This window comes from Chelonia mydas, chromosome 24 (assembly GCF_015237465.2).
Source record: "Chelonia mydas isolate rCheMyd1 chromosome 24, rCheMyd1.pri.v2, whole genome shotgun sequence".
NCBI lineage: Eukaryota > Metazoa > Chordata > Testudines > Cheloniidae > Chelonia > Chelonia mydas.
Genome location: NC_051264.2, coordinates 16,407,783 through 16,429,551, shown reverse-complemented (window position 1 = coordinate 16,429,551; position 21,769 = coordinate 16,407,783). Strand labels below are relative to the sequence as shown.

The 21,769-nt window shown below is 63.8% G+C and overlaps 1 protein-coding gene across 1 annotated transcript in view; it reads left to right on the top strand.

Moving 5' to 3' along the window:
• IGLON5 (IgLON family member 5) overlaps positions 1-21,769 on the top strand; it is a gene marked incomplete in the record, with an annotated part of 33,083 nt that overhangs the window by 10,810 nt on the left and 504 nt on the right. The window contains 5 exon segments of the mRNA XM_037883433.2: positions 11,060-11,138; positions 16,287-16,519; positions 18,082-18,201; positions 18,927-19,058; positions 19,220-19,340. Of these exon segments, the coding sequence (XP_037739361.1) occupies positions 11,060-11,138; positions 16,287-16,519; positions 18,082-18,201; positions 18,927-19,058; positions 19,220-19,340 (685 nt within the window).

The window sequence follows — 21,769 nt, the reverse complement described above, 5'->3', positions numbered from 1 at the left end:
CAGGGGGGTCGGTTGGCAGGATGGGGGTCAGGGAGATCGGTCAGCAGGATGGGGGTCGGTCGGCAGGATGAGGGTCGGGGGGGTCAGTTGGCAGGATGGGGGTTGGGGGGGTCGGTTGGCAGGATGGGATTCGGGGGGATCAGTTGGTGGGATGGGGGTCGGGTTCGTTGGTGGGATGGGGGTCAGTTGGCAGGAAGAGGGTCGGGGGGGTCGGTCGGCGGGATGGGGGTTGGGGGGGTCGGTTGGCGGGATGGGATTCGGGGGGATCGGTTGGCGGGATGGGGGTCGGGTCAGTCGGCAGGATGGGGGTCGGGGGGGTCGGTCGGCAGGATGGGGGTCAGTTGGCAGGATGGGGGTCGGGGGGGTCGGTCGGCAGGATGGGGGTCAGAGGCTCAGTTGGGGGGGTTGGCGGAGCTGGCTCTGTTGAGATTGGTGATTGAAGTTTTTGCAGAGGTGGCGTTATGGGGTTGGTGGGATGGCAGTATTGGGTCGGGGCTGAGGTTAGTGGGGTCAGAGCGCGGGCACGATTGGGGTCGGTGGGGTCCAATGATGTGATTACGTTGGTGGGATTGGCTGGCATTATCGGGGCCAGTGAGATGAGCTGATTGGATCGGTGGGGTTGGCGTTCTATGGTTGGGGAAATGGCGCGATTGGGGTCGGTGGGTCGAGCTGATGGGGGTCGGCGGGCCCCGTCGGCGCGATTGGGGTCGGTGGGTGGAGCTGATGGGGGTCGGCGGGCCCCGTCGGCGCGATTGGGGTCGGTGGGTGGAGCTGATGGGGGTCGGCGGGCCCCGTCGGCGCGATTGGGGTCGGTGGGTGGAGCTGATGGGGGTCGGCGGGCCCCGTCGGCGCGATTGGGGTCGGTGGGTGGAGCTGATGGGGGTTGGCGGGCCCCGTCGGCGCGATTGGGGTCGGTGGGTGGAGCTGATGGGGGTCGGCGGGCCCCGTCGGCGCGATTGGGGTCGGTGGGTGGAGCTGATGGGGGTTGGTGGGCCCCGTCGGCGCGATTGGGGTCGGTGGGTCCAGCTGATGGGGGTCGGCGGGCCCCGTCGGCGCGATTGGGGTCGGTGGGTCGAGCTGCTGGGGATCGGCGGGCCCCGTCGGCGCGATTGGGGTCGGTGGGTGGAGCTGATGGGGGTCGGCGGGCCCCGTCGGCGCGATTGGGGTCGGTGGGTCGAGCCGATGGGGGTCGGCGGGCCCCGTCGGCGCGATTGGGGTCGGTGGGTGGAGCTGATGGGGGTCGGCGGGCCCCGTCGGCGCGATTGGGGTCGGTGGGTGGAGCTGATGGGGGTCGGCGGGCCCCGTCGGCGCGATTGGGGTCGGTGGGTGGAGCTGATGGGGGTCGGCGGGCCCCGTCGGCGCGATTGGGGTCGGTGGGTCCAGCTGATGGGGGTCGGCGGGCCCCGTCGGCGCGATTGGGGTCGGTGGGTCCAGCTGATGGGGGTCGGCGGGCCCCGTCGGCGCGATTGGGGTCGGTGGGTCGAGCTGCTGGGGATCGGCGGGCCCCGTCGGCGCGATTGGGGTCGGTGGGTGGAGCTGATGGGGGTCGGCGGGCCCCGTCGGCGCGATTGGGGTCGGTGGGTCCAGCTGATGGGGGTCGGTGGGCCCCGTCGGCGCGATTGGGGTCGGTGGGTCGAGCTGATGGGGGTCGGCGGGCCCCGTCGGCGCGATTGGGGTCGGTGGGTCCAGCTGATGGGGGTCGGTGGGCCCCGTCGGCGCGATTGGGGCCGGCAGCGTTGCCGTGACTGGGGTTGAAGTAACTGGGTCGGGGGTTCTGATGCCAAGGAAGGGTGGGCAGAGCTTTGAGATCTCGCTCCACCACGGATTGCTGGGTGACTTGGGCCAGTCGCTTCGTGCCTCTGTGCCTCGATTTCCCAGCTGTCAAACTGGGATATTTCTGCTTCCCGAGGCGCCGGGGGTCCTGGCGGGGAGACGGGCGCACTGGGGTAAAACCCACCCGCTGAAATGCCCTGGAGCGACGCCCTCGGGACCGGTTTGCTCACGGGGGCTTTGGGGGTTGGTGTTCTCGGTATGGGGCTGGTTGATACGGTTACAATTAATAATGAAACTCGGGGCTCAGAGGGGGCGGGGAATGCTCAGTGTCTGCCCTGGCCTCTGAATAATGAAATCAAACGTGCGGCGTCTCCGGGGGGGCCGTCGCGCCAGCCAGGGGGACTCCGGGTGGTGCAAAGACTCCGGACATCATGGCGGTCTCAGAGCTGACCCGACCCTGCGGCTCTGAGTCGTGGGGCAGCGCCAGGCAGGCTCAGGGCGGGCGCCCCTTCGCCCGTCGAGGGAGAATTTCAGCGCACCTTGTGCCGGGGTGGCTTTGCCCATCCTGCCGCTCGGGAAAGCAGGGAGCCACGGCCAGATCCCGGCATTTCGCGCCACATCCCGCCCCTTTCTGCCCAGGACCCGGCGCTGACGGTGCCTCTGGGATCCTTTAAACCAGCCTCTGAGGACTGGGTCAGTTCTTGATCTTTCTGACTGAAGTTTGTGTTACCATCGCACCACCAGTGCCTGTTGTTGTCCAGGACACCTCTGCGCCAGGCGCTGTACAGACCCAGAACAAACCCCCCCCCCCAGTGTCTGTCCCAGACGGCGTGTACCACAAGAGAGAACAGGCGGATTCAGAAGTGTTGCCGTCGATGCGATCGGTGGAATGGGGTGGACGACCGTCGGTGCGATGTTGTTCCCCTTCCTCCCTCCCCCTGGCACAGCGACGTCGGGTCTGACAGCCGTGTGGCCTCGCCGGGTGTTTGCACGTTGGGGTGAGTCTGTGTGCGGCTGAAGGGGTGTGGTGTTCGTGGATCTCTGAGCTCAGGAGAAGGTGTGCGGTTTTCTGTCTGTGTTTGTGTGAGTCACAGCGCTTGTGAGAAGGGGTGTGGTTGTGTTAGGCGATTGTGTGTGTGACTGGGTGGTTGTGTAAGTCTGTGTGTTGGTGAGACTGTGTGTGGTTGTGGGTATGCGGTTGTGTGTGACTGAGAGTGTGTGTTTGGAGGACTCTTTTATCAGGTGCACGCGTCTCTGAGACAGTGCACGTTTGTATGAGCGCCTGCATCTGGGTGGTGTTGTCATATGTGTTTGTGTGAGTGTGTTGGTGTGGTTGTGTTGTTGTGATTGAGCGTTCGTGTGCATGAGTGTGTTTGTGGATAGGTTGTGTGTGTGTGCGCGCCCATTTGTGTGTGTGTGTGTGTCTCGTGTGTGTGTGTGTGTGTGTCTGTGTGTGTGTGTGTCTGCATGTTCTTCTTGTGTGTTAGTGTTAGAGGGACATGCTGACAGGTACTAAGTGCAGGTGTGGAGGAGAAATCAGGGTAAATTTCAGAGCACATCTAACTCTCCACCCCCGTCCACCCCCTGCATCCATCCGTCTATCTAGGTACGTATCCATCCCCCTATACCCCCCATCTGTCTATCCATCCCCATATACCCCCCATCTGCCTATACATCCCCATATACCCCCCCATCCATGTGTCCATCCCCATATACCCCCCCATCTGTCTATCCATTCCCCTATACCCCCCATCTATCCATCCCCATATACCCCCCCATCTATCCATCCCCATACACCCCCCCCATCTGTCTATCCATCCCCATATACCCCCCATTTATCTATCCATCCCCATATACCCCCCTTCTGTCTATCCATTCCCCTATACCCCCCATCTGTCTATCCATTCCCCTATACCCCCCATCTATCCATCCCCATATACCCCCCATCTATCTATCCATCCCCACATACCTCCCCTCTATCTATCCATCCCCATATACCCCCCATCTATCTATCTATCCATCCCCATATACCCCCATCTATCCATCCCATATACCCCCCATATATCTATCCATCCCCATATACCCCCCATCTATCCATCCCCATATACCCCCATCTGTCTATCCATCCCCATATCCCCCCTATCTATCTATCTATCTATCCATCCCCATATCCCCCCATCTATCTATCTATCCATCGCCATATACCCCCCATCTATCTATCCATCCCCATATACCCCCCATCTATCCATCCCCATATACCCCCATCTGTCTATCCATCCCCATATCCCCCCTATCTATCTATCTATCTATCCATCCCCATATCCCCCCATCTATCTATCTATCCATCGCCATATACCCCCCATCTATCTATCCATCCCCATATACCCCCCATCTATCCATCCCCATATACCCCCCTATCAATCTATCCATCCCCATAAAGCCCCCTATCTAGATCTGTCTATCTATCTATCCACATACACCCCATCTATCTATCTATCTACCTATCTATCTATCCCCAGACCCCCCCCCGCCCCAACCCCCCCTCACCTCTTCAGTCTCGTAGCTGAACCCTCAGAGGCCCCTCCTGCCGCCCCGATGGGATTTGGCCCCTTCCCTGGCTGCGCCCGGCAGGTCGGGGCTCTGGCCACAGCGGGGAAGGGGCAGCAAACCTGACGGGACGGGGAGCCCAGGGCCCTCCAAGTACCCACTGACCCTCAGGGTTGATGCCGGGGGGCGGGGGCGCGTTATGATGGAGCCACAAACCAGTCCATCAGCTTCCCCTCTGTGGAGTCCCATGGCCCAGCGGGCCGGTCCACGGGCCTTGTCCCCGGTGGGCAGAGACATAATCTGGGGGGTAAGGAGAGAGAAACAGAGTGGGTGGGTGGGTGCAGGGAGGGGGAAGAGGTGATGGATGAAGAGCGAAGACAGAGGGAGAGTGGCTAGACAGGCCAGGGAGGATGGCTGGCTACAGACAATGGCGAGCGATCCGCAAGGGAGGACCAGAGAAAGAACGGGTGGACAGCTAGATAAAAAGCGAGGGTGGATTAATAGCTAGATCTCTCTTGGGGGGACACAGCTGGGGGATCCCACCTGCCCCGCTGGATGGCCGGGGGGAGGGGAGGGGCCAGGCATCTGGGGGCAGGACAGATACCCTGGTTATGGTCGGGTCACTTGGCAGGGCTGCATTTTCCACTGCGTGCAGCCGATGAAGTGAGCTGTAGCCCACGATAGATTGGTTAGTCTCTAGGTGCCACAAGTCCCCCTGTTCCTACTGTTATTGTGGTTTCTCTCAGAACCCGTGGGGCTGTGCGCTGGAGGGTCGCCCTCTTCTCCGCTGCCGGGATCCCTCCCCATTCCCGCCAGTCCCCGAAATGAGCCTCAATTGGGTGGGCTGGGGGTGGTGGGGGGGTTCTGTCCCAGCTGCGGAAGGGGAGTGGGGTATAGTGGTTAGAGTGGGGAAGGGGCTGGGAGCCAGGACTCCTGGGTTCTCTCCCCAGCTCTGGGAGGGAAGTGGGGTGTAGTGGTTAGATGGGGGGCTGGGAGTCAGGACTCCTGGGTTCTAACTCTGGGAGGGGAGTGGGGCCTGGTGGGGTAGAACGGGGGGAGGGCTGGGAGCCAGGAGTCCTGGGTTCTCTCCCCAGCTCTGGGAGGGAAGTGGGGTGTAGTGGTTAGATGGGGGGCTGGGAGTCAGGACTCCTGGGTTCTAACTCTGGGAGGGGAGTGGGGCCTGGTGGGGTAGAACGGGGGGAGGGCTGGGAGCCAGGAGTCCTGGGTTCTCTCCCCAGCTCTGGGAGGGAAGTGGGGTGTAGTGGTTAGATGGGGGGCTGGGAGTCAGGACTCCTGGGTTCTAACTCTGGGAGGGGAGTGGGGCCTAGTGGGATAGAACGGGGGGAGGGCTGGGAGCCAGGACTCCTGGGTTCTCTCCCCAGCAGCAGGGACACTCACGCTGTTCATAGTCCCTGGGATTGCAGCTCCAGGCAGGCGCTTTCCCACAGGGCCATGAGGTCCCCTTTGCTGCCCCCTGTAGTGATGGGACCCCCCCCCCAGAAATGGGGCGGGGGGAAGCGAACTGAGAAATAAGCACCAAGGGAGTTCTGCCACCTGGGCCTTGGGGGTTCTCAGGCCAGCTGCCTCTGGAAGGGCCGGGTGGGGGTGGGGAGGCTGAGATCTCGGCATCGAAACAAAGGAACTGAGGACAATGGTCCAGAGAGAGAGAGGAGAGAGAGAGAGAGAGAGAGAGAGATTAACACTGTATCATCCATCCATCTGTTCCCTTACACAGCTGTCTGTCTATCCGCTCCACTCCCTCCCTCTATGTATCTATCCGCATACACCCCCCCATCCCCATACACCCCCTCTATCTATCTATCTCTATCCCCCCCATACACCGCCCTCTATCTATCTATCCCCCCATACACCCCCCGCTATCTATCTATCCCCCCATACATATCTATCTATTCCCCCATACACCCCTATCTATCTATCTATCCCCCCATACATATCTATCTATTCCCCCATACACCCCATCTATCTATCTATCCCCCCATACATATCTATCTATTCCCCCATACACCCCTATCTATCTATCTATCCCCCCATACATATCTATCTATTCCCCCATACACCCCTATCTATCTATCTATCCCCCCATACATATCTATCTATTCCCCCATACACCCCATCTATCTATCTATCGATCTATCTTTATCCCCCATATACCCCCTCTATCTATCTATCTGTCTATCCATCCATACACCCCCTGTATCTATCTATCCCCCCATACATCCCCTCTATCTATCTAATCTATCTATCTGTCTGTCCATCCATACACCCCCTGTATCTATCTATCCCCCCATACATCCCCCGCTATCTGTCTCTCTGTCTATCCCCTCCACCCCCTCTATCTATCCTGTACAGTAGTGAACTGTCTGCTTCATGTCTTCATCACACCTCAATACAGGTGAGTTGTTTCAAGACGTGACTCCCCCTGGAGTCTGTGAATTTCGGCGCAGCTGAGCTCACGAAATTTGTCCGTTGCCATCTCCTGTGGTCGGGGAGGAAAGGGTGAAGATGTGATTTTTTTCTCCCCCAGGGGCGAGGAACCCAGCAGGCAAATAAAGACCCCACATGTATGACGGTTTAAAGCCTTGTGGCTTGAGGGCAGTTGTGATTTCGAGGGCCGGCGTTGTGATTTGGGTGCAGTCTCTGGCCTCGGGGGGATCGTTAGGATTTCGGTGCCATCTCCGGATTTTGACGGGAAATTTGCTATTTTGGGGGAGCGTCTCCTGCTCTCCGTGCCGCTGGTACGGTTTGGGGGAGCTGGGGGACTCTGAGGCGAGCCCGTGGGTTTGACAGTAAGCCTGTGACTTTTGCAGGGCAGTGGCTGGGTTTGAAGGTGGTCTGGTGATTTGGGGGTACAGTCCCGCGGCTGTGAGGGCTCGGTCATGATTTATGGCACGAGTCTCCTGATTCTCAAGGCCGTGTCCCGACGTGGGGGGCAGGCCCGCAGTGGGGAAGGCGGTGTTGTGGGTTTTGTGGTGATCTCCCAGTCGCGGGGGGGGGGGGTCACCAGGGCCAAGACACACACGCTGAGACACCGACATGACACCCCGTCTGAGCAAGCGATTCAGAAAGAGCTTATTGATTTTGAAAAGGCCACTGGGACGGGAAGCAGCCCTGCCAGCTCCCATCAGCGTCCTCCGGCTTCGGAGGCAGACAACAATTTCCTCCCCCCGCCCCCCCCCGTCCCCCCCCTGCCCACGCCCGGTTCTTTGCACCCAATTCCAGAATTGTTTCCCCGCCCCCCTCCCCAGCCCCACCCAGCTGGGATCCCACCGCAGCACGCGAGGGACTGAAGAACCCGGAGCAATCCTTCGACTGGGGAAAAGCCAGTGAGAGAGGAAGGATGGGAGGGGAAACTGAGGCTCCCAGTCTTGACCCCCTCGTTGTCCCCTTCCCCCCAAATGGGGAACACACAGCCAGGCAGGTGAGAAGTGTAGGGGTGGGGCGAGGGGATCTATCAGGTAGCTCAGGGGAGGGGATGGGGAGGGGTGGGTGAATACATACCTGCCTTCTCTCTCCTGCCCCGTCCGTCTGTCCGCAGACACCCCCTCTCGCTAGCTATCGAAATCCGGCCCTGTCCCCGGCGCGGTCAGAGGGTGACTCCGGACTAACATCAGAACTCACCCCCTGAAAATGCCCAAAGGAGAAGTGGGACTGGCCCACTCACTGCCTCAGTTTCCCTGGGGGGGTGACAGTGGGGTAGTGTGTGGCCCTGAGCTGGTTTCAGGGAGGCAGGGGGACAACTGCCTCCCCCATGTCTAGGCTGAGCTGAGCACCCCATTTCTGTGCTGGACTGAGACGGGGGGAGGGGAGGGGTGGCATTTAAATGGGGTTCCCCTGCCCTCGGGAAGTGAGTGAGTGTGTGTGTGTTTCCCAGCTGGAGGGGCTGGGCCCCGGGGTGTGTGTCCCCCTGAGGCAGGGGACGAGCCCTGCGGGGTGGGAGTGGGGGGGCGATCAGGGGCATGGGTGCAGTATGTAACACAGGGCAGCAGGGACCCCCCCTGCCCCCCCCCCCCCGCACACACACACACAGTCAGAGCTGCCTAACGACACCCTGAGGATCATCGTTACCAACACGGTCTCCATTTTTATTTGCTGCATTGTCTTACCAGCTCGAGGCCTTGCCTCAGATCATTGTATGGACCCCCCTCCCTGGGGCGGGAGAGAACCCAGGAGTCCTGGCTTCCAGCCCACCCCCACCCCCTGCCCGCTCCTGCATTTAGACCTCGCTGCACCTCAGTGTGCATCATGGCCAGGCTCCATAAATCACCTGAATTAGCCGAAGCCAGAGTGGGGGGGGGGTCTGTGGGTGTTATTAGTCAAGCAGCGAGAGCCGCTTTAATACCCCAGTAAGAGCTGGGCTTGCAGGGTCAGGAGTGAGGGGCAGAGCGGGGTGCGGGGGCTGGGCTAGCAGGGGCTGTGGGTTGGGAGGGAGGGGGCTGGCAGGGCTGGGGCTGGGGGCTGGAGGGGGTGGGCAGGAGCCTGGCAGGGGTAGGGAGCTTGAGGGGCTGGCAGGGCTGGGGTTGGGGAGGGGGGAGCTGGAGGGGGACAGGGGGCTGGCGGGCAGGGCTGGGGAGGGGGGAGCTGGAGGGGGGCAGGGGGCTGGCAGGCAGGGCGAGGGAGAGGGCAGGGGGCTGGCAGGCAGGGCTGGGGAGGGGGGAGCTGGAGGGGGACAGGGGGCTGGCGGGCAGGGCTGGGGAGGGGGGAGAGGGAGGGGGCAGGGGGCTGGTGGGCAGGGCTGGGGAGGGGGGAGTTGGAGGGGGGCAGGGGGCTGGCAGGCAGGGCGAGGGAGGGGGCAGGGGGCTGGCGGGCAGGGCTGGGGAGGGGGGAGCTGGAGGGGGGCAGGGGGCTGGCGGGCAGGGCTGGGGAGGGGGGAGCTGGAGGGGGGCAGGGGGTTGGCGGGCAGGGCTGGGGAGGGGGAAGCTGGAGGGGGGCAGGGGGCTGGCGGGCAGGGCTGGGGAGGGGGGAGCTGGAGGGGGGCAGGGGGCTGGCGGGCAGGGCTGGGGAGGGGGGAGTTGGAGGGGGCAGGGGGCTGGCAGGGCTGGGCCTGGGGGGAGCAGGGGTAGGAAGCTAGAGGGGGTGGGGGGGTGCGGGTCGGGAGGGAGGGGGCTGGCAGGGCTGGGGGGGGCTGGCGGGCTGCCGGCTGCGATGATCGATCGCTGTCTGTGCCCGTCTTCCCCTGTCACCTTGTCGCGGGCTCTGAATGCAAAGTGACAGACCCCCCTCCGTCCCCCCCCGGCCTGTCCGGCCCCATCCCCCAGCCACTTCGTCAGGCAGCCCCCCCCCCCCACCGGTGCCCCTCAGTCCCGACCGGCAGCCCCCTTCTGCCCCAGCCCTGCCCCCCCATTGCACCCCAGGGCAGGGCGGGTCACTGGGGGGGGCTCCTCTCTGGCTTCGGTTAGTTGCGTCCCTGCTGCAGCTCCGAGCCCGGCCCAGGGGTGTCCCACCCCCACCCCCCCGGACCCCCTCCTACCTGGGGCAATAGCTGGTTCACCCCATGGGCCCAGCCCCCCCTGCCGCCGGAGTCACGTCGCTGCTGAGCCTGGGGGACATATGGCCGAGGGCCCGTATCGCCCTGGGGGAGCCGGGAAGGGAAAAGAGCCTCTGACCCCCGGTTCCCCGACCCACAGCACCCCATGATCCCAGCCCTGCCGGTGCCTCCCACTCCCGGCCCACAGCCCCCCGTGATCCCAGCCCCCCCCAGCCCTGCCGGTGCCTCCCACTTCTGGCCCACAGCCCCCCATGATCCCAGCCCCCCCCAGCCCTGCCGGTGCCCCCCACTCCCGGCCCACAGCCCCCCATGATCCCAGCCCTGGGCTCCCCTGTGGTTGTTACATGGTGTGGGGAGGGGAGGGGGGCCAGTGAAGAGGAGGGGTTGAAATGAGACAAGCAGGAGGGGCTCTTGGCCTCTGACTCCGTGTCCCGGGGGGGCGGGAGAGGAGGCTCCATCACCGAAATCCCCCTGACGGAGCCAGACAGGTGCTGGGCGATGGAACAAACAACCCGGGGCTGGGATCAGAACTCGGACGCCTGGGTTCTCTCCCCGGTTCTGGGAGGGGAGTGGGGTCTAGTGGTTAGAGGGCGGGGGGGCTGGGAGCCCAGACTCCTGGGGTATCTGTATGTTCCTGCTGTTTAGTGGGGAGGATCTTTGGCTTTTAAAATCCCCCAGCGCCAGCTCTGCCCCACTAAGACCAGAGCGGCCTGTGCGTCGGGGGCCGAGTCGTGTGAGCGCCCCCTGCTGGGCTCAGCTGAATTCACCTTCCAGGGGGGTTGAGCGACTGTGTTATAATCCCCCCTGTCCCCAAAGCGAACGACTGCTAGGGGGCGCTGTGCTGTGGGGGGGGGGGCTCTCCCCTGGCAGTCAGGGCTGGCCCCAATGCCCCAGGGCAGCACTAGGGGGCACCCTGGCATTTCCTCCGAGAGGCTGGGCTTGAACCCGTGGATCCGGGCCAAACCCCAGCTGGGGCGATTCCATTCAGCTTCCCTAAATCCTCAAACTGCGATTTTCATTCACTTCCCATCGGAAATCGCCCGGAATTGTGAGTTAACCAGCCGCTGTGTCCCCACCCCAGAGGTGGCTGCATGTCAGCACCAGGTGAACCAGCCCCGTGTGTTGTTAGGTGCGGCTGTTACCCAGTTGCCCCACCCCAGAGGTGGCTCCATCTCGGCACTGGGCAAGCCGCCCCCCTGCATTATCTTATCCATTCTCTCTTTCTGCCCTCAGGGCTGCTGGTGCAGAGCCTGGAGTATAACCAGCCGGCCGACAACTACACTGTGTGTCAAGGGGACAACGCCACGCTAAGGTGAGACCCTGCCAGAGCGGCCCCCGCCCTGGGAGGGTGTGGCTGGGTGTCTCTGTCCCTGCTGACCCCTGCTGGCGGGGCCCCACCCCGCTCCCTGCAGCAGGGCCCCCCCAATGCCACTCACCCCACATCTCACCACATCCCTGGGTTGCTTGGTGTTTTCCAGCACCCTACAATAACAGACGTGAGCCACATTAGGGTTCTGATGGGAGACCCGGTGGTGATAAATTGTGCTTGAGAGACCCTAACAATAACGGCCAAGAGACCCCACGGGGACAAACCACACCGGGGAGACTCGACCATAAGAGCTGAGCACGGCAGTGCCGGGACGAGAGACCCGACAATGACAAAGCCGGGTGGTGGGTGCGTGTCCTCTCCTGGGCACCAGTAAGGGATGTGAAAAGTTGTGATCTATCGATCTATCCCCATCCACCCCCTCTGTCTATCTATCTATCTATCCCCACACACCCCCATCTATCTATGCCCCCATACACCCCTTCTATCTATCTATCTATCCCCCCATACACCCCCCACTATCTATCTATCTATCTATCTATCTATCTATCTATCCCCACACACCCCCTCTATCTATCTATCTATCTATCTATCCCCCCATACACCCCCCACTATCTATCTATCTATCTATCTATCTATCTATCCCCACACACCCCCTCTATCTATCTATCTATCCCCCCATACACCCCCCACTATCTATCTATCTATCTATCTATCCCCACACACCCCCCTCTATCTATCTATCTATCCCCCCATACACCCCTTCTATCTATCTATCTATCTATCTATCCCCACACACTCCCATCTATCTCCACACACCCCCTCTATCTATCTATCTATCTATCTATATATCTATCTATCCCCCCATACACCCCTTCTATCTATCTATCTATCCCCCCATACTCCCCCCACTATCTATCTATCTATCTATCTATCTATCTATCTATCTATCTATCTATCCCCCCATACACCCCTTCTATCTATCTATCTATCCCCCCATACACCCCCCACTATCTATCTATCTATCTATCTATCTATGTATCTCCACACACCCCCTCTATCTATCTATCTATCCCCCCATACACCCCTTCTATCTATCTATCTATCTATTCCCCCATGCTCCCCCCACTATCTATCTATCTATCTATCTATCTATCTATCTATTTTTCTATCCCCACACACCCCCTCTATCTATCTATCTATCCCCCCATACACCCCCCACTATCTATCTATCTATCTATCTATCCCCACACACCCCCATCTATCTATCTCCACACACCCCTTCTATCTATCTATCTATCTACCTATCTATCTATACTCCCCCCATTATCTATCTATCTATCCCCATACACCCCCACTATCTATCTATCCCCCCATCCACCCTCTCTATCTATCTATCTATCTATCTATCTATCCCCATCCTCCCCCTCTATCTCTCTATCTCTCTCTCTAGCCCCACACCACCTTGTCTTTCTCTCTCCCCCGCTCCCTCCTGCAATGCACCAGCCAGCCTGAGTCATGCTCAGCCTGACCTAGATCCGGCTTCCCCCACCCCGCCCCGCAGCCCTCCAGCGGCTCTGCCCGGGGGCGATGGGGCTGGGCTGACCTAGACACTGGGGGTAAGTGGGTTGGGGGCCGGCTGGGAGTGGGGCTGTGTGGTGGGTGCTGAAGGGAAAGGGGGAGCCCACACAGCCCCCCCGCAGGGCCCTCCTACCCCATATCTTCTTCTCAAAACCCCTGCCCCCCTCTCCCCCCCGCCAGGCTGGCTTCCAGGCCCCTAACATCGCCTGTGACTCCCCCACCCCGACCGACACTGAGCCAGTCACAGGCAGGCTGGGGGCCTCACCCACCCAGCCGGGGGCGCTCCCAGACCCCCTCCCTCGCCTGCCCCGCACAGATCTTGGAACGAGACCCCCCACCCTGCCCCCTAGTGCCGCCTGGGGCATGGGGCCAGCCCTGCCTGCCAGGGGCGAGCCCCCACCCCGCTCCGCCGAGCGCTGGCCCATCCGCGTCCTGCAGCTGCCGGGTGCTGGCGCCTGGAGCTCCTGACACCTGGAATTATTCAGGGACTGTGGCATTAACGGAGAGAAAACAGCCCCCCCGATTCAGTCTCACTCTGCTGATCGGGGGACTCCCAGGCAGGAGCGAGCAGGAATGGCAGGGGGCTGCGGGTCGGGAGTGAGGGGCACCGGCAGAGCTGGGGGGTGGATCCAGGGCTGGGTTGGCAGGGGGCTGCCGGTCGGGAGTGAGGGGCACCGGCAGGGCTGGGGGGGGGCAGGGCTGGGCTAGCAGGGGGCTGCGGGTCGGGAGTGAGGGGCACCGGCAGAGCTGGGGGGAGCCCAAGGCTGGGCTGGCAGGAGGCTGCGGGTCGGGAGTGAGGGGCACCGGCAGGGCTGTGGGGGGCAGGGCTGGGCTAGCAGGGGCTGCGGGTCGGGAGTGAGGGGCACCGGCAGGGCTGTGGGGGGCAGGGCTGGGCTAGCAGGGGGCTGCGGGTCGGGAGTGAGGGGCACGGCAGGGCTGTGGGGGGCAGGGCTGGGCTAGCAGGGGCTGCGGGTCGGGAGTGAGGGGCACTGGCAGGGCTCTGGGGGGCAGGGCTGGGCTAGCAGGGGCTGTGGGTCGGGAGTGAGGGGCACCGGCAGAGCAGGCCCGGTTTTGGGACATGCCCACCTAGGGTTTCAGTTGACAGGCTGCTGCGTCTTTCCAAGCTTTGCTGAACCCTCTGTCCCAGGTCTGGGAGCCGATCACGTGTTTTCGGAGTGGGGGGCAGGGGGATAAAATGAGCTGTAGACGCTCCGACATCTCGCCTTCCTTGGGTCTGGGGACACAACTGCTCGGGAGCTGGGAAGAGAACCCAGGAGTCCTGGCTCCCAGCCTCCCTGCTCCAACCATTAGACCCCACTCCCCTTCCAGAGCCTGGCACAGAACCCCGGAGTCCTGGCTCCCGGCTCCCATGACTCTTTCAAGGTTCTTTATCCAGCCCGGTGCTGAGATGCAGCCGCCTCTGGGGGGAGCCGGTTCACAGCCGCACCGTAGCAGAGCTGAGAGGCAAAGCTGGACACCGGCTCCTCCAGTCACCACAGGGGAGGTTTCCAGGAGGTAGAATGGAAATGGCCTTTGGGCCGGGAACCAGGGTGCATGGGACAGCAGTGGGGCAAAGACTGGAGGGGGCAAGTACTGGCCTGGGCGCCCCACTAGGTCTGCCGGTGCCCCTCACTCCCGACCCGCAGCCCCCTGCCAGCCCAGCCCCGGGCTCCCTGGCGCTCCTCACTCCCAACCCACAGCCCCCTGCCAGCCCAGCCCTGCCCCCCGCAGCCCTGCCGGTGCCCCTCACTCCCGACCCGCAGCCCCCTGCCAGCCCAGCCCTGCCCCCCGCAGCCCTGCCGGTGCCCCTCACTCCCGACCCGCAGCCCCCTGCCAGCCCAGCCCTGCCCCCCGCAGGCCTGCCGGTGCCCCTCACTCCCGACCCGCAGCCCCCTGCCAGCCCAGCCCTGCCCCCCGCAGCCCTGCCGGTGCCCCTCACTCCCGACCCGCAGCCCCCTGCCAGCCCAGACCTGGGTCCACCCCCCCCGCCCTGCCGGTGCCCCTCACTCCCGACCCGCAGCCCCCTGCCAGCCCAGCCCTGCCCCCCCCAGCCCTGCCGGTGCCCCTCACTCCCGACCCGCAGCCCCCTGCCAGCCCAGCCCTGCCCCCCCCAGCCCTGCCGGTGCCCCTCACTCCCGACCCGCAGCCCCCTGCCAGCCCAGCCGCGGGCTGCCCGGCGCCCCTCACTCCCGACCCGCAGCCCCCTGCCAGCCCAGCCCCGGGCTCCCCGGCGCTCCTCACTCCCAACCCACAGCCCCCTGCCAGCCCAGCCCTGCCCCCCGCAGCCCTGCCGGTGCCCCTCACTCCCGACCCGCAGCCCCCTGCCAGCCCAGCCCTGCCCCCCCCAGCCCTGCCGGTGCCCCTCACTCCCGACCCACAGCCCCCTGCCAGCCCAGCCCCGGGCTCCCCGGCGCCCCTCACTCCCGACCCGCAGCCCCCTGCCAGCCCAGCCCCGGGCTCCCTGGCGCCCCTCACTCCCGACCCGCAGCCCCCTGCCAGCCCAGCCCCGGGCTCCCCGGCGCCCCTCACTCCCGACCCGCAGCCCCCTGCCAGCCCAGCCCTGCCCCACCCAGCCCTGCCGGTGCCCCTCACTCCCGACCCGCAGCCCCTGCCAGCCCAGCCCCGGGCTCCCCGGCGCCCCTCACTCCCGACCCGCAGCCCCCTGCCAGCCCAGCCCCGGGCTCCCTGGCGCCCCTCACTCCCGACCCGCAGCCCCCTGCCAGCCCAGCCCCGGGCTCCCCGGCGCCCCTCACTCCCGACCCGCAGCCCCCTGCCAGCCCAGCCCTGCCCCCCCCCAGCCCTGCCGGTGCCCCTCACTCCCGACCCGCAGCCCCTGCCAGCCCAGCCCCGGGCTCCCCGGAGCCCCTCACTCCCGACCCGCAGCCCCCTGCCAGCCCAGCCCCGGGCTCCCCGGCGCCCCTCACTCCCGACCCGCAGCCCCCTGCCAGCCCAGCCCCGGGCTCCCCGGCGCCCCTCACTCCCAACCCGCAGCCCCTGCCAGCCCAGCCCCGGGCTCCCCGGCGCCCCTCACTCCCGACCCGCAGCCCCCTGCCAGCCCAGCCCCGGGCTCTCCGGCGCCCCTCACTCCCGACCCGCAGCCCCCTGCCAGCCCAGCCCCGGGCTCCCCGGCGCCCCTCACTCCCAACCCACAGCCCCCTGCCAGCCCAGCCCCGGGCTGCCCGGCGCCCCTCACTCCCGACCCGCAGCCCCCTGCCAGCCCAGCCCCGGGCTGCCCGGCGCCCCTCACTCCCGACCCCCAGCCCCCTGCCAGCCCAGCCCCGGGCTGCCCGGCGCCCCTCACTCCCAACCCACAGCCCCCTGCCAGCCCAGCCCCGGGCTCCCCGGCGCCCCTCACTCCCGACCCGCAGCCCCCTGCCAGCCCAGCCCCGGGCTTCCCGGCGCCCCTCACTCCCGACCCGCAGCCCCCTGCCAGCCCAGCCCCGGGCTCCCCGGCGCCCCTCACTCCCGACCCGCAGCCCCCTGCCAGCCCAGCCCCGGGCTCCCCGGCGCCCCTCACTCCTGACCCGCAGCCCCCGCTGTCTCTGCCCCCAGCTGTTACATCGACGAGCAGGTGACCCGGGTGGCCTGGCTCAACCGCTCCAACATCCTGTTTGCGGGGAACGACAAGTGGTCCATCGACCCGCGGGTCCGGCTCCTCACCAACAGCCCGGCCGAGTTCAGCATCCTCGTGGCCCAGGTGGACGTGTGGGACGAGGGGCTGTACACCTGCTCCTTCCAGACCCAGGCCAGGCCCCACACGGCCCAGGTCTACCTCATCGTGCACGGTACGGGCCGGGGGAGGGCTGGGCCCGAGGGGGGGGATAGGCAGGGACAGGGCGAGGAGGGTGGGGGCCCTGGGGGCTGGGCTGGGGGGATGAGGATGTGGGGCTGGGCTGGGGCAGAGAGGGGTAGGGGGCTGGGCAGCGACTGGGCGGGGGGCTGGGCCAGGGCCCTGTGACTTGGGGCTGAGTTTGCGATGTCAGTTCCCCCCGTGCCCCGCCCCAGAGGTGGCCGCATGTCAGGCCTGGGCCGGGGGGCCCTGGATACCCAGCCCCAGAGGTGGCCGTGTGTCAGGCCCGGGTCAGGGGGCCCTGGATACCCAGCCCCAGAGGTGGCCGTGTGTCAGGCCCGGGTCAGGGGGCCCTGGATACCCAGCCCCAGAGGTGGCCGCATGTCAGGCCCAGGCCGGGGGGCCCTGGATACTCGGCCCCAGAGGTGGCCGCATGTCAGGCCTGGGCCGGGGGGCCCTGGATACCCAGCCCCCCATGCCGCGCCCCAGAGGTGGCTGCATGTCAGGCCCGGGCCAGGGGGCCCTGGATACCCGGCCCCAGAGGTGGCCGCATGTCAGACCCGGGCCGGGGGGCCCTGGATACTCAGCCCCCCCGTGCCGCGCCCCAGAGGTGGCCGCATGTCAGGCCCGGGCCAGGGGGCCCTGGATACCCAGCCCCAGAGGTGGCCGCATGTCAGGCCCGGGCCAGGGGGCCGGCACGGGGCGCGTGATTGGAGCCAGGAACCGGGGAGGTTTTGCCGTCTCAGCCGCCCCCCCCCAGGTGTCCGCGGCGCCAGGAAGTGGGGACAATGGGCCCTGATTGGCTCTGGGGGGACAATTGCGGGGTCCCTGCTGCAGCTGTTCGCCGCTTTGCCCTGATTGGCTGCGGCCCTCGTTGTTCGGCCAATCAGCTCTCACAATGGGCCTTGTTAGCGGTGCTGGGGGAGACTCGCGTCAAGGGGTGGCTTTTTTTGGCTTTTCCACCAAATTGTCCCACGGGGGGGGAGGGTGAGTCCAATGTTAACACGCCGCGTGCCGCCTGCCACTGAGATGCGGCCACCTCTGGGGTGGGACGCGGGGGCTGCTTATACAGGGACCCCTCACTCAGCCCTGGGATGCAGCCACCTCTGGGGTGGGGCGTGGGGGCTGCTTATACAGGGACCCCTCACCCAGCCCTGGGATGCAGCCACCTCTGGGGTGGGGCGCAGGGGCTGGTTATACAGGGACCCCTCGCCTGCCTCTGGGATGCAGCCACCTCTGGGGTGGGGCGTGGGGGTTTGTTATACAGGGACCCCTCACCCAGCCCTGGGATGGAGCCACCTCTGGGGTGGGGCGTGGGGGCTGGTTACACGGGGACCCCTTGCCTGCCTCTGGGATGGAGCCACCTCTGGGGTGGGGCGTGGGGGCTGGTTATATGGGGACTCCTCGTCTGGCTCTGAGATGTGGCCACCTCTGGGGTGGGGCGTCTGGGTACCAGCCCCACTCGGTCAACCCCTAGCACCAGGCGTGGGGGGCTCAGAGGGGAGGGCGCCCCCCGGGGGACGGAGGCTGACGCTGCTCTCCGCTCCCCACCCGCAGTGCCAGCTCGGATCACGAACATCTCCTCGGCCGTGACGGTGAACGAAGGGAGCGACGTGAATTTGCTGTGCGTGGCCACGGGCAAACCGGAGCCCACCGTGACCTGGAGACAGCTGAGAGGTAAGAGGGAGCGGGCCGGGGAGGGGGCGATTTGCAGATGGCGGGGGAAGGCGAGAGTGGGAGGGGAGGAGGAGGAGGCAGGGGATGATTTGGGGAAGGGACAATGTGGGGGTGGATCAGGATAGGGGGATATTGGAGGGGATTTGCCGGGATATGGGGGGAGGGAGGTTGGTCGGGCTGAGGAAAAGGGGGATCTGGGTAGAGCTGGGGGCTGGGGGGTCTGGAGCTGTCATGGAGGAATCAGACAGGAGCCCGACCTGCTGCCCCTCACTCCCGACCCACAGCCCCCTGGTCACCCCAACACCCGGCAGCTTGGCCGGTGCCCCTCACTCCCGACCCGCAGCCCCCTGGGCACCCCAACACCCGGCAGCTTGGCCGGTGCCCCTCACTCCCGACCCGCAGCCCCCTGGGCACCCCAACACCCGGCAGCTTGGCCGGTGCCCCTCACTCCCAACCCACAGCCCCCTGGGCACCCCAAAACCCTGCAGCTTGGCCGGTGCCCCTCACTCCCGACCCGCAGCCCCCTGGGCACCCCAACACCCGGCAGCTTGGCCGGTGCCCCTCACTCCCGACCCGCAGCCTCCTGCTGGCCCAGCCCTGGCAGGCGGTGGCCGTACCTCAGGAGGTGTTTGTAACTGTTGTGTCGTTGTGTGTCTTTTCTCTCGTGTGTAAGTCTGTGTTTGTGTCTGTCTCCCCCCCGCTCCACACCTCCTCCCCACACACAGACGGGTTCACCAGCGAAGGGGAATATCTGGAAATCACCGAGATCAACAGGCAACAGGCCGGGGAGTACGAGTGCGTCACGGCCAACGGCGTCTCTGTGGCCGACAGCAAGAGGGTCCTGATCACAGTCAACTGTGAGTCAACCTTTGGGCTTCCCCCTCTAGGGGGCGCCGGCTCCCATCCAGCCTCAGGGCGGGGACTGGCTGGCTCAGTGGGGCAGGCAATGGAATATGGGGCCTTTCCCCTCTAGGGGGCGCCAACTCCTCTCCTTCTTTCCTTTGCTTTCTCCTCTCAGATCCTCCCACCATCAAGGACGTGAAGGACGCCTATCCCACCATGGGGAAGCCGGCACTGCTGAGATGTGAGGCCATGGCCGTGCCCCCTGCCGAATTTGAGTGGTTCAAGGATGACAAGCAGTGAGTGACCCTCCTAACCGGCCCCACCCACCCCCTCCAGGAACGGGCCCCTTTGCCCTGCCCTGGAGTGACTGACGTCCAATCAGCAACCCTCTGACCTCTCATTGGCCATGCAGTGTCATGTGATCTGTGGTAGACTGGATGTCACATTTCCCCTCCCAGTGAGATCTGAGCTGTGACGGTCTCGTCCAGGACAGATTTAATCCCCTTCCCGGGACTCTCTGTCGTTGCTGGGGGTTTGTGTTGGTTGTTGGATGATTGTTGCTACGCTGGGTGATGGATGGTTTGTGGAGTCGGTTGAAGGGTTGATCATTGGTGTTAATCTGTTGGGTCAGTTGATTTGTAGGGTTGGTCGTTGGGCTGGTTGAGGGATGGTTTGTGGAGTCGGTTGAAGGGTTGATTATTGGTGTTAATCTGTTGGGTCAGTTGATTTGTAGGGTTGGTCGTTGGGCTAGTTGACGGATGGTTTGTGGAGTCGGTTGAAGGGTTGATCATTGGTGTTAATCTGTTGGGTCAGTTGATCTGTAGGGTTGGTCGTTGGGCTGGTTGAGGGATGGTTGTGGAGTCGGTTTGAAGGGTTGATTATGGTGTTAATCTGTTGGGTCAGTTGATTTGTAGGGTTGGTCGTTGGGCTGGTTGAGGGATGGTTTGTGGAGTCGGTTGAAGGGTTGATCATTGGTGTTAATCTGTTGGGTCAGTTGATTTGTAGGGTTGGTCGTTGGGCTGGTTGAGGGATGGTTTGTGGAGTGGGTTGAAGGGTTGATTATTGGTGTTAATCTGTTGGGTCAGTTGATCTGTAGGGTTGGTCGTTGGGCTGGTTGAGGGATGGTTTGTGGAGTCGGTTGAAGGGTTGATCATTGGTGTTAATCTGTTGGGTCAGTTGATTTGTAGGGTTGGTCGTTGGGCGGGTTGAGGGATGGTTTGTGGAGTCGGTTGAAGGGTTGATCATTGGTGTTAATCTGTTGGGTCAGTTGATTTGTAGGGTTGGTCGTTGGGCGGGTTGAGGGATGGTTTGTGTCGTTAGTCGGTTGTTGGCTGGTCGCTGGTTTGCGGGGTTCGTTGCCGAGTTAGTTAATTGATGGTGTCAGGGCTGATTCCCCACTCTGGCACTTGGAGGGCAGGAAGTGGGGCCCGCAAGGATTCTAACCGTTAATACCGGCCGCTCCGGGCTTGTATTGAACTCCCACGGTTCCAGCTTCTCTCGCACCTTGGCTTGGCAAACGCTGCCACCACCCACGTGCACAAAAATGGATGTGGGGTGTGGTCCCGCTGGAAGCGATGCCGGGACGGGGGTGTCTCCGTCGGCTGTGACCCGCTCGCCGCGGGGGCACTAGAGGGCGGTTCAGGCTCCGGTTGAGCCTCTCGTGCCGGTTTAGCTGCGGCTGCAGGGGCGGGCTCTGTGGCGCCCTTTGGTGCCGGCTCCCCTGACTCTGGTGGGGTTGCGAGCGCGGGCTCTGGTGCGGCTGCTCCGCCCGTTCCGATCCTTGGGCGGGTTCTGGCTGGGTCCCAGGAACCGGATCTACAACCGCTGTCACAGACTCTGGTCTGGGGTCTGGTTCCACCACCTCAGGCTGGGTCCCTGTAGGAGGCTTAGGACTGGGGTTAGGTGTGGAGGCCTGTTTAGCCTGGCTGCGGGTGACCATCCCCACCCGTTTTGTTACCCTCACATGGTTGGCTAAGTCTTCTCCCAGCAGCATGGGAATGGGATAATCGCCATAGACGGCAAAAGTCCATATCCCTGACCAGCCCTTGTACTGGACAGGCAACCTGGCTGTAGACAAGTTAAAAGAGTTGGCCTTAAAGGGTTGCACCATCCCGTGGGCCTCTGGGTCAATGAATTTGGGGTTCCACCAGGGACTGGTGCATCGCTGAGTGTCCGCCACGCAGTAATCTTCCTCCCACCCACACTCACAGTGTCCTTCGCTCTGGAGGTGTTGCAAGGCATTGGGCCTGAAGGCTCTTGGTGGGACTCTGGGGTGATGAGTTGCAGTCGGCTGGTGTTCTTGGGGCAGTTGGCCTCCCATGCCCAGCTCATTACATTTAAAGAAAACATCACCAGCTGTCTGTGGGCTGGGGCAAGGTGAGTGGTTGGAGAGTGGGGTGGTAGGGCGAGAGGGCAGCTGGGGTCTCCCTGGCTGTGTGGAGGGCTCCTCCGTTGAGGAGGGGCCTTGGGCTGACTTCGATAGTGGGGTGTCGTCTCGGGTTGCCCCTTGTGGTATCCCCGCCAACTGCTACTAGCCTTCTTCTTCTCCGCCACCCCACCCATTGGTTACAATCTCCCCACCTCGATTACGGTTTGGGCTTCCCATCTAGGATGCACCTTTTCTGTTTCCTCAGGAACACGCTGTAAGAAACTGCTCATTTGCATTGAGAGACAGATCTCCTGAGATTTAACACTTGCTCCTGATAGCCCAGCATCCCAATGTTTC